Source organism: Mobula hypostoma, chromosome X2, assembly GCF_963921235.1.
Source record: "Mobula hypostoma chromosome X2, sMobHyp1.1, whole genome shotgun sequence".
Taxonomy (NCBI): Eukaryota; Metazoa; Chordata; class Chondrichthyes; order Myliobatiformes; family Myliobatidae; genus Mobula; species Mobula hypostoma.
In genome coordinates, this window is record NC_086129.1 from 41,738,939 (window position 1) to 41,750,984 (window position 12,046).

At 41.8% G+C, this 12,046-nt stretch overlaps 1 protein-coding gene across 2 annotated transcripts in view; it reads right to left on the reverse strand.

The window, feature by feature from the left end:
* LOC134341030 (transmembrane protease serine 13-like) overlaps nt 1-12,046 on the reverse strand; it is a 59,814-nt gene that overhangs the window by 27,013 nt on the left and 20,755 nt on the right. For both annotated transcript variants that reach the window (XM_063038757.1, XM_063038756.1), the window contains exons 2-5: nt 6,575-6,809; nt 3,951-4,055; nt 1,459-1,572; nt 1,239-1,368 (exon numbers count right to left, since the gene is read on the reverse strand). In XM_063038757.1, coding sequence (XP_062894827.1) covers nt 1,239-1,368; nt 1,459-1,572; nt 3,951-4,055; nt 6,575-6,809 — 584 coding nt within the window. The remainder of the gene's footprint in view (nt 1-1,238; nt 1,369-1,458; nt 1,573-3,950; nt 4,056-6,574; nt 6,810-12,046) is intronic.

A 12,046-nucleotide genomic window follows, 5' to 3' on the forward strand; every position in this document is an offset into this window, starting at 1 on the left:
CTTTCCGTACCCACATCCAAATCCTTGAATTTCCTAACTCAGTATCCCAATTGTATCTCCTACAACCCAGTTCCAAATGCAGATCCTCATACACCCAGCATCTCAGCAGCAGACTTATACCATAAAACCATAAGACACTGGAGCAGAAGTAGGCTATTTGGCCCATCGAGTCCAATCTGCCATTCCAGCATGAATGATTTATTATCCCTCTTAAGCCCATTTTCCTGCCTTCTCCCTGTAACCCTTAACATTTTTACCAATCAAGAACTTCTCAACCTCCACTTAAAATATACCCAATAACTTGGCCTCCACAGCTGCCTGTAGCAATGAATTCCATAGATTCACCACTTGCTGGCTAAAGAAATTCCTCTTTATTTCTGTTTGTGATTGTCCTTGTACTCTGAGGCTGTGCCTTCTGGTCCTAGACTCTCCCACTATAGGAAACATTCTCTTCCCATTCACTCTATCTCGGCCTTTCAATATTCGATATGTTTCAATGAGATCCTCTCTTCATTCTTCTAAACTCCAGCAAGTACAGGCCAAGAGCCATCAAATGCTCCTCATACCAAATCCATTTCATTCCTGGGATCATTCTCGTGAACATCCTCTGGATCCTCTCCAGTGCCAGGACATCCTTTCTTAGATAAGGGGCCTAAAACTGCTCACAATACTCTGTGTGGTCTGACCAATGCCTTATAAAGCCTCAGCATTGCATCCTTGCTTTTACATTCGAGTCCTCTCAAAATGAATGCTAATATTGCATTTGTTTTCCTCACCACTGACTCAACCTGCAAAGTAACATTTTGGGAACCCTGCATGAGGACCCCCAAGTCCCTTTGCACCTCTGATTTCTGAATTTGCTCCCCATTTAGAAAATAGTCTACACCTTTATTCCTTCTACCAAAGCATATGACCATACACTTCCCTACACTGTATTCCATCTGATACATCTTTGGCCATTCTCCCAATCTAAGTCCTTCTGCAGACCCCTTACTTCCCAAACACTACTTGCCCTTCCACCTATCTTCAGATCATCTGAAAAGTTGGCCACCAAGCCATCATCCAAATCATTGACATATAATGTGAAAAGAAGCAGTCCCAACACTGACCCCTGTGGAATACCACTAGTCACCAGCAGCCAACCAGATAAAGCCCTCTATATTCCCTTCCTGTTACATCTTGTGTAAGCTGTTCCTTGAGTACCCTGTACCCTATTTCCAGATACTTGATCGACATACCTTTGGAACCCCAGTTGTTGACATGTTCTGTCTGCCAAAGATTGACTCCAGGCGGTATAGCAAACAGGTAACCATTGTTTGTCTTTCCACGCGTAGATCTCCAGCTGTGATTCCCCTCCACTGAATCGGACTGAATTAGTAAAGTAAATACTGGTTTATTTAAGTTATTTCATTACAATGAAAGATACTTGATGAGTAACTGTGAATTGAGGCATCTTACCACATCCCAGTTCATCACTGTTGTCCTCACAATCACTGATGCCATTGCAGTGGATTATTGGGTTTGAGCAGCGTCTGCTCGATGATCCTTTTGGACTATCCACTAAGAACTTGACTGGCAAGAGAAAGCAAAGTAACTTGTTAACGTGCACTCATCATTAGCAACTCTACAGTTAGAACAGTTTCAACATTCAGATTCCTGAGCATCATTATTTCACAGGACCATATCTCCTTCATTAACAAAAAGTCTCAGCACAGGAACTACTTCTTGGGAGACTTCTACACTGCCATCATAGAGAGCATCCTCACCTCAGCCTGGTTTGATGCAGCATCCTCCCACAATATACAAAAACTACAGCGAACTGTCAGGGCAACATAAAATGTCATTAGCTACAGTTTACCATCACTGTAGGACTTGTATGTGTCCAGGACAAAGAAATGGGCAGGAAATATTATTGTGGACATGACCCACTCAGTAAACTGCCTTTACTAAAAGTTCCTTTCTGGAAAGCACTATAGGGCTACTTAAACAAAAACTTCATACCATCTTAAAAAATACTTCTCCAAGACAGTTAATCTGATCAACCATTCCAGTTATCCCCCCACCCCCCTCAATGTATTACGTCAGTCACCGCAATGCACAGTAAACACTTTAACCCATTTTTATAATGCTATTTACATTGTAAATGCATACTGGTATTTATTCCATATCCATACCTTAACCTCTAACTTTATTTTTTATATAATTCTTTGTTCTTTGTAAATGTTGAATGTTGTTATTTTTGTTGCCTCACACACAAAAAATATAGGAGAGTATTCATCAGGTCCTGCCAAAGGGTCTGGGCCTGAAACGTTGACTGTACTCTTTCCATAGATGGTGCCTGGCCTGCCGAGTTCCTCCAGCATTTTGTGTGTGTTGCATGGATTTCCAGCATCTGCAGATTTTCTCGTTTGTTTTTGTTGCCTGTCATGCTGACAAACCACAGCAAATTTGTAAAACATGCAAAATGTACACGACGAATAAATTTTATCTTTAATCCTTCTGTACATTGTGAGATGTATGTGTACTTGTGAAAGTTTACAAAGGAAATTGTGAGCAGACGTTGCACAGACTGGAAATTTATTCCCTTGAGTATGAAAGATCTAATTGAGATGCCAAGAATGACTGAACAATTTGATTAGTTTGACGGGGAAAAACTACACTCAGTGGCCACATTATCAGGTATGTCGTGTACCTAATAAAGTTGCCATTGAGTGTATGTTCATGATCTTCTGCTGCTGTAGCCCATCCACTTCAAGGTTTGATGTGTTGTGTGTTCATAGATGGTCTTCTGCACACCACTGTTGTAACGTGTGGTTATTTGAGTTACTGTCACCTCCCTGTCAGCTTGAACCAGTCTGGCCAATTTCCTCTAACCTCTCTCGCCCACAACTGGCCAGAGCTGCTGGCCACTGGGTGTTTTTTGTTTTTTTGCACCATTCTCTGTAAACTCTAGATACTCGTGAAAACCCCAGGACATCAGCAGTTTCTGGGATATTCAAACCACTCCGCCTGGCACCAACAATTATTTCCATGGTCAAAGTCACTCAAATCACATTTCTTCCCCATTCTGATGTTTAGGCTGAACAACAATGGAACCTCTTGACCATGTCTGCATGCTTTATGCACTGAGTTGCTGCCACGTGATCGGCTGAGTAAATACTTGCATTAACAAGCAGATGTACAGGTGTACCTAACATGTGGGATGGAGCTGCAAAGGCACTTAATAGTGACACCTTTGAGCTCGCTTTTGGAAGCAGCTTAATTTCTACCTTTGATGTATTAGGGTGGATCTGGTTGTGTCAGAGACCCTGACTTGGAGTTTGTTTTTTTTGCGGTGATGGTACCTGCTCCCGGGGACCTCATGACTGGTCACTTTTCAAAATCCCAAGGACACGGCCTAGAAGATGAGCACGTCTTTGGGGTTCCAAGGCTTCGCAGCCCTGTGGACAACCCAACTCTATGCTGTTGCTGCCAACTGAAACGTCATGGGAGAAAACGGAACATCGGAAACAGCGGATCGGCTGTTGGGGGCTCCGTACACGGCGTATGATGACCAGATAATTGCAAGAAGTAGTTCTTCACACAAAAGCTTGTGGAAATCTAGAATTAGATTGTTTAAAACTGAAAGATGGTTTTATTGTCATGTAAAATTTGAGGTTTTACAGAATCAAAGTTAATGGAACAGAAATCTAATTATAATATCCAAATTGTATGGTGGGACAAGTTCAATGGACTGAATTTCTGTGTATTTCTGTGCATATGTTCCCATCATGGCCGGCTTTTCAGCTATGGTTATAGAGTAACCAGAATTGTTGGAAATAAGAAACAGTAGCAGGAATAAACCATTGAACCCCTTACACCTGCCATTCCATAATGCCATGGCTGATCTTGTACCTCATCTCCAATTTCCTTGACTAATTCTATATCCAAAAATAGCCAAAGTTACTTACAGACAATCCAAGCACCGATGCCCAGTGCAGAAAGTACTAGAAACAGCGAGATGATACAATAGTAGGTCCTCCTCTTTAGATCGCAGCAATCTGAAGACTTTGGAACTGAAAGGAAGTGGAAATTGCAGTGAGTAACAGACTAAAACCAGGTATCACTCACTTCCAGTATGCTCCTCTTTTCGATCCTCCTCTATTTTGTGTTCTTTCCCATACCTCTCCTGCCCACAGACCCCTCCTATTGCCATCAGGCACATATTTTACCCACTGGGTCTCCCCTCCCCGTCCCCCATCTGATTCTGTGTCCATCACCCTTTCACCTCTCTTCTAATGGTTCCCATTATCAATTTCCTTATTAATCAGATTTCAGCAGTGGTAATCGTTATGCTCCTGCATATCACCCGCCCAGAATTCTCCACTTTCACCCTCCCTTCACCCCACCTGGCTCCATCTACTTTTTTCCCTTTTTCCCATCAGCTTTCATCTATCATTCACTTGCCTCTGCCTCACAACTCCACTCTGCCCCTCCGCACCTGACACTACCTGGCCACCATCTCTCACCTCCACCGCACTCCACTGCCCTCAACAATCCACTATTCATCTCTTGCCCGTCTCACCACTTAGATTAGATTAGATCATGAGGACACTCAGTCCTCTTTTATTGTCATTTAGTAATGCATGCATTAAGAAATGATACAATGTTCCTCCAGTATGATATCACAGAAACACAAGACAAACCAAGACTAAAAAAACTGACAAAAACCACATAATTATAACATATAGTTACAACAGTGCAAAGCAATACCGTAATTTGATAAGAACAGACCATGGGCACGGTAAAAAAAAGTCTCAAAGTCTCTCGAAAGTGCCATCATCTCACGCAGATGATAGAAGGGAGAAAACTCTCCCTGCCATGAACCTCCAGCACTGCAAATTTGCCGATGCATCACCCTGGAAGCACCCGACCACAGCCGACTCTTGAGTCCGTCCGAAAACTTCGAGCCTCCGACCAGCCTTCCGACACCGAGCACCGAGCACCATCTGTGCCGAGCGCCTTGACCCCGGCCCCGGCAACAGGCAATAGGCAAAGCTGAGGATTTGGGGCCTTCCCCTCCGGAGATTCTCGATCACACAGTAGCAGCGGCAGCGAAGCAGGCATTTCAGAAGTTTCTCCAGATGTTCCTCCGTGCTTCTCACGTCTGTCTCCATCAAATCAGGATTGTGCATGGTACCTACTTAACTTCCTCCCTCTTCTTTATACTGGGCATCTCCTCTCTCCATTCTTACACCATCATTTCCTTTCCCTCCATTGATGCTGCTTGACCAACTGAGTTCTTCCAGAATATTACTTGTAACAGACTGCAACTTCTTGTGACTAAGTTAAATATAGAACAGAGTTCAGAACAGTACATCACTTCGACCCATAACATTGTGATGACATTTTAACCTATTCCGAGATCAACCTAACCTTCTGCTCTCATGTAGCTCTCCATTTTTTTTCATCCATGTGCCTGTCTAAGAGTCTCATAAATATCCCTAAAGTATCTGCCTCTATTTCTGCATCTGAAATGTGTTCCACAGAACCACCACTCTCTGTAAAAATGAACATACACATTGGTTAATGTCCATAGCAAATTTCCTGTTTGTCTAACGTGCTTTTGACATATTCCATACACATGGAAAATTGCAATAGATGTTTACCAATAAAGTGTACAGTGGGCAGGTCGAACTCAATGGCATTACTTACAAAGAACCAAGATCAGGAAACAACCTTTGGCCTAGCTGGTCTAAACAGGAGTCTATGTTAGTGTGAGCCTCCTCCCACCTCATCTGATCCCATTGGCAAAATCTTCCATTTATTTCTTCCTCATGTTTATCCAACTTTTTCCAAAATATATCCTGAACTATTCCCTTCCTTAGTTTAGATTAGATTTATTTATTAATCACATGTATACCAAAACATACAGTGAAATGCATTGTTTGTGTTAACAACCAGCACAATCTGAGGATGAGCTGGGCAGCCTGCAAGTGTTGCCACACATTCTGGCATCAGCATAGCAGGCCAACAATTTTCAGCAGAACAACAGGTAGCCAACATGCAACAAGTAACAGCAGCAAAACAAACCCATCTCTCCAGCCACTCACATAGATGGGCCTCCAACCACAGGACAGACTGTCTGGGGGGCATCCCACAAGTGTCGCCATGTTTCTGGTGCCAACATAGCGTGCCCACAACCTACTAAACCCAACCCATACGTCTTTGGACTGTGGGAGGAAACTGGAGCACCTGTAGAAAACCCATGCAGTCATGGGGAAAACATAAACTCCTTAGAGCCAACGGCGGAATTGAATCTCGATCGTTGGTGTTGTAATAGCATTAACTACTACACTACCCATACTACTCTCACAAATATGTATCCATATTCAGTTATATACATGGACACATTATTAATCAGGAAAATTGTTATATTCATTCACTAGCTTTATTAGGTCCATTAATGCAAATGTCAACACATTAGATGTTCAAATATGCAAATAAATATTCAGAAATGTAAATGCCCTCATGTACAGCAACAAACATTTATTAAAGACACATACACACAAACACAGACACAGACGCAACCTACCTTTATTTTGGGTGACTTGAGTTGGAGGAGGTCTTGGAGCTGGAGCCGGAATATAGTAGGGTTGGTGTGGTGCTGGTCCAGTGCTGGGGTAAGGTTGAGCAGGGTAGCGGCCAGCGTTAATGTAAGGGGGTTGGTTTTGTGGTAGATTTTGGTAGGGAGGTGGTGGATATATTTCTCGTGAATCTCCATACGCCGGTGGTTGAATGTGGTCTGGCAAATAATCGCTATAAAAATTCTGAAATAACAGGGCAATAAAAGGAAGGAATTTAACTGTAAAGTATTAATTTCACTCATTTCCTATAATCACCACTGTGGGGTCCACTGATCCCTTTAATTCAAAATTAGTACTTGGACATACAGTGTACCCCCACCGTGCCACAGCTAGTCAGAGATGGAAAGTCACCAATATGAGATTCATATATCGCTATTAAAATTTTTGAGATACAGAGTAAAAATTTGATCTTACAGAAGTTATATCAGAAAAAAGTCAAAATGAACACAAAATAAAAAAAACAACAAATGTTGCAATTTTTTGTCAAGGGTTCATGTTACAGAAATTCAAGCACAGATGCTTTTTTTTTAGGAATGTAGCTCCCCTGTAATACGGATGGTATGGATAGGATGCTTTGGTAACTTGTTGAAGCAGTGACAGCTAATGACCAACTGACCAAACTTGATCCAACTCTGGTGCAGTCTGAGTAGAGTTTCTATGTTCACCTTCTGACTTCATGGGTTTCAGTTTCATCCCACGTTCCATGCACGTGTTGTTCGCAGAGTGTAGGAAAACTATGGGATGGGCTGGGCAGGTGAAGAAGGGATTTGGAAGATGGTAGCTGACAGGAATATGAGAAAAGATAGGTATCAGGGAAACAAGTGAAGGAATGGATGAGACTGCACAGACTGACAATGAACACATGAACATTACGTCATTACGTTTGCTCTCTCTTTGTATTACTTACGAGATGTTTTAATATACACTACATTTATTATTGTAATTTATAGTATATTTTAGGTATTGCACTGCACTGCTGCCACAAAACAACAAATTTCACAACATATGCCAATGATAATAAACCTGATCCTGATTTTGATTCTGAAAGGTCAAATAGTTGCCCCCTAAACTGTAAGAAAATACAAAATGTTAAGAATATCAATCAACTTAGCTAGACAGTGTTCACACCAAGAGCTTGCCCATCCAATCCTTAAGTGATCAGATACCGCGCACTAGACCAAAAGGACGAGCACATAATGTTGACTAACACTCCAGTGCTGCATTGAGTGAGTGCTTTATTACTGCAAGTATCATTTTTGGGTGAGATATATAACTGTGGCCCCTTCAGCCTTCTCATATATAAACAAGTCTAATGGCAACCTTTGACAAAGAGTCAGGAAGTTATACCTTGCATTCGGACTAATATTTAACTTTCTACCAGCACTTAACACTGTCAATCTGGTCTATCTTATTGGGGTTTGTGGGAATAGATAGTTGCATTCTGACATTACAGCTCTGATTACGCTTCAAAGGACTTAATTGACTGTAAGGCCTTCAGAGGTTCCTATGGTTGTGAGAGGTACCATTTATTGCCTCTTAGAGTCATAGAACAGTACAGCGCAGAAACAGGCCCTTTGGCTCATCTAGTCTGTTTTGAACTATTATTTTGCCTAGTCCTATTGCCCTGTACCTGGACCATAGCCAACCTATCCTCCCCATCCACGTACCTATCCAAATTTCTCTTAAATGTTGATATTGAACCCACATCCACTTCTTCTGCCCAACCAGCATGGCATTTGAGTGTTCCTTGCATCAATCAATCAGAGTTGGGTTGTAAATTGGAGCCAAACTGCATGGGGAGTTAAAATAAAGAAGGATACGGAGCCAGCAGAGTGTAGGCTTTCACTCCCTCAGGATGGATAGGCTTTCAGATCAGTTCCAAGAGTTTCAAGGTAGAACACCCTTCAATGGAATTCAATCAATAGAAAGGATCTTTGACTACACAATGTTATCAAATCACAGAAATGGGCGGTAAGATCTTGTTTGACATGGTCACAGGTTCATTACATTTGACACAGAACTTGGGACATTTCAGATTTAGCTCGCAGCTTGAGATAAATTAACTTAAAAACCATCCCACAGATGCTGGAAATCTTGAGCAACACACACAAAATGCTAGAGGAACTCAGCAAGTCAGGCAGCACCTATGGAGGGAAATGAACAGTCAATGTTTCAGGCTGAAACCTTTCATCAGGACTGGAAAGGAAGGGGCTCAATTTCTATCTTTGATATCTCTTCTTTTCCTTTTCAAGGTTCTTTTGAAGACTCTGACCTGGAGTTACACTCCGACTTTGGTTCTTTGCGGGAATGGGACCTGCTCTCAGGGTCTCACAACCGGCCACTTTTTGATATCCCAAGGATGCGGCCTGGAAGACTAGTGTGCCTTCAGCGTGCCCGATTTTCATTGCTTTGGAGATGGGCGGACTGAAGGTCGGTACTCCTGACTGAGGCATCGCGGGAGAGCATGGAACATCGGGAGCAGCGGGCTAGCTGCCGGGGGTTGTGTTTCCAGAGACCTGTGCCTTCCTGGGGCTGACTCTCTGGGTGCAGAGCTCAGAAAAGCAACGCAACAGACTTTTAACATCCTAAATCGGTGAGCTGCTTGTTATGTCTCCCCTCTCACTGTGAAACGGGGGCACCTCTTTTTCCCTTATTAGGGAGAGAGCCTGTTGAATTACCGGGTGAGGCCATCTTCAGGGTGGAGGAATAACACCTTATATTCTGTCTGGGTAGCCTCCAACCTGATGGCATGAACATTGATTTCTCCTTCTTCTTCTATTCCCCATTCTAGCCTTTTACCTCTCCTCAAGATTCAAGATTGTTTAATGCCATTTCCACCGTAAATGAGAATGAAATAATTGTTTAATGCTGCCTGAGCTGCTGAATTCTTCCAGCACTTTGTGTGTGTTGCTTTCGATTTCTAGCATCTGCAGACTTTGTCATGTTTTTGATGCAAAGGCACAGTGGAAAGTATTTTCATGTACTTTACATTCCAATTAAAATATAAACAAAGTACACTAATCTAGAGCAGGGGTTCCCAACCTTTTTTATGCATGGACCAATACCATTAAGCAAGGAGTCCATGGACTCCAGGCTGGGAACCGCTGGTCTAGAGGAAGAGATGAAATGGAAATTAATTTATTTGATGACAAAACTGCTGTAGCAACATGGTGAAAGGGAAAGAGTAACATGCAGAGATAGACAGTAAGATAATTAACTTAAGTCTTAAAAAATCTGTGCACCTTCAATCTAGTTGCTGGAAGCTAGTTTTCTGATTTAATTAACCATGGTTAAATCACACAACTCATTAAGAATGGGGGATTTTGTTCATGTTTTCAGATATTAGAGCATGCCATATGATTTGCAAATCAATCCACAGGCAACACCAGTTTTGACCAGGTGTAATGGCCTTATTTTTGGCAGTAACACTGGCAAAACTATTGTCAATTTATATTATTGTTTTGTGAAACAGACAGCAACTTCAACTCTACTGTTGATTGGAAACCTCTCGTCTTAAAAAAATTATTGCAATGATTTCTATTTTAGTTCCTTTACATAAATATTTATTCAATTTTCTAACTTTATCATATATGTATAGTCCAATTTTAATATTGAACAGTATAATATTTAAAAGGTTAATTGAAATCTTGCAGATGTTGCTTCTTAGTATGGTGTCTGTGACTGGCTGCTCAGAGGATTTCATGCCATGCAAAGGATCTTTTTGAACTGACACCTAGAAACGAAAGGTTGCAGAGAAATGGAAGTTTGCAGCACAGAGGACATTAGATTTTAGAAGTTTGTTGGAAGCTTCTGCAAGGCTACCTGTAGATTCTGGGCTTCAATTAGTTACATAGGCTGGCAGAACTGTCATTACACATCACTGAAAGAGCACAGGTGACAGTCAACCTATTTTTAGCTGTGGCCCAATTAGCAGCATGCTTTACCTCTGAGTCAAAAAGAAGTTCCAAATGACACTCCAGATATTTGAATAGAAATGTTCATACTGAAATTCCAGTGTGAAATTTACCGAGTGTCACAAATAATGACTTTTTAATGAGGAAATGAACAACGGTTACACAGGGACGTTGGCATAACAATAGCACCAGTAATCGGGGTTGAGTTCCCGCTGCTGTCCATGAGATGTCTGTACCTTCTCCCTGTGACTATGTGGGTTCCTAAGGGTGCTCCGGGTGCCTCCCACTTTCTAAAGACAAACAGGTTAGGAAGGGTTAGTAAGTTGTGGACGCATGCTATGTTGGCACCAGAAGCATGGCGACAACTGTGGGCTGCCCCCACATAATCGGACTGTGCTGGTCACTGACACAAATGATCTTACATGTTTTGATGTACATGTAGCAAATAAAAAAAGCTAATCTAATCTTTAAACCTTGGCACTAGTTTAAAGAAAGGTACAGAAGTTCTCACCAGGGTCTTGGTCAATATTAATCCTGTGGCCAAAGCCTGTATTCAAACATCCAATCCTCATCACATTGCTATTTGTGGGAGCTTGTGTATGAGACATCTGCTGAAGTGAAGTGATTTATTCAAACTATATGGACATACAAAGATACATTTGTTTAGAATGGGACTAGCTCATATTGGGAATCTGGATAAAACTAAATTGGTAAATATATAATCCCTTCTCTTAGAAATGCTAAACACTAATGTATAAGATGTGTACCTAGTCAATAGTATTGGCCCAGGAAGGACTAGAACATAGGAACCAGACTCAACTTTGCTGTTTTGGAATGATAAACACTTCTGGCTTGATGTTTGTGAGTTTAACTTCCCCTTTGTATTCTTGAGCTCATGTGAAGAAATACCATTGGAAGTGCACTTTCCTAGAAAAGATCCCAGACCACTTTAATGGAGAGAAGCTAGAAAGTGATCCTCTGAAGAGTTCTGATAGAAGTTCATGGATATGTACCATTAACTGTCTTCCTCTCTCTGCAGATGCCTCTTTTCCTGCTCTGTATTTCAGTATGATGCTGGGACTTGAGGAGCTGAGTTATAAGGAGAGGTTGGGTAAGCAAGCAACTTATTCTTTGGAGTGCAGGGTGATTTTATCGAGGTACATATGATCATGAGGGGTCATATGAGGGGTCATACCCCTAGGTACAGTAGTGTGAATGCACACAGATTTTTTTCCCTAGGAAAGGAAATCAAAAACTGGAGGGCAGAAGTTTAAGGTGAGAGGGTAAGAGGGGTTGTGGAATGAGCTGCCAGAGGAAGTGGTTGAGGCAGATATAATAACAACATTTAAAAAACACTTGGATAGGTACATAGATAGAAAATGTTTAGATGCGTGTGGGCCAAGTGTGGGAAAATGAGGCTTGCTTAGATGGGCACCTTGGTTAGCATAGATGAGTTAGAGTTAGACGGAAGATCTGTTTCCATGCTGTGTTGCTCTATAACTCTGT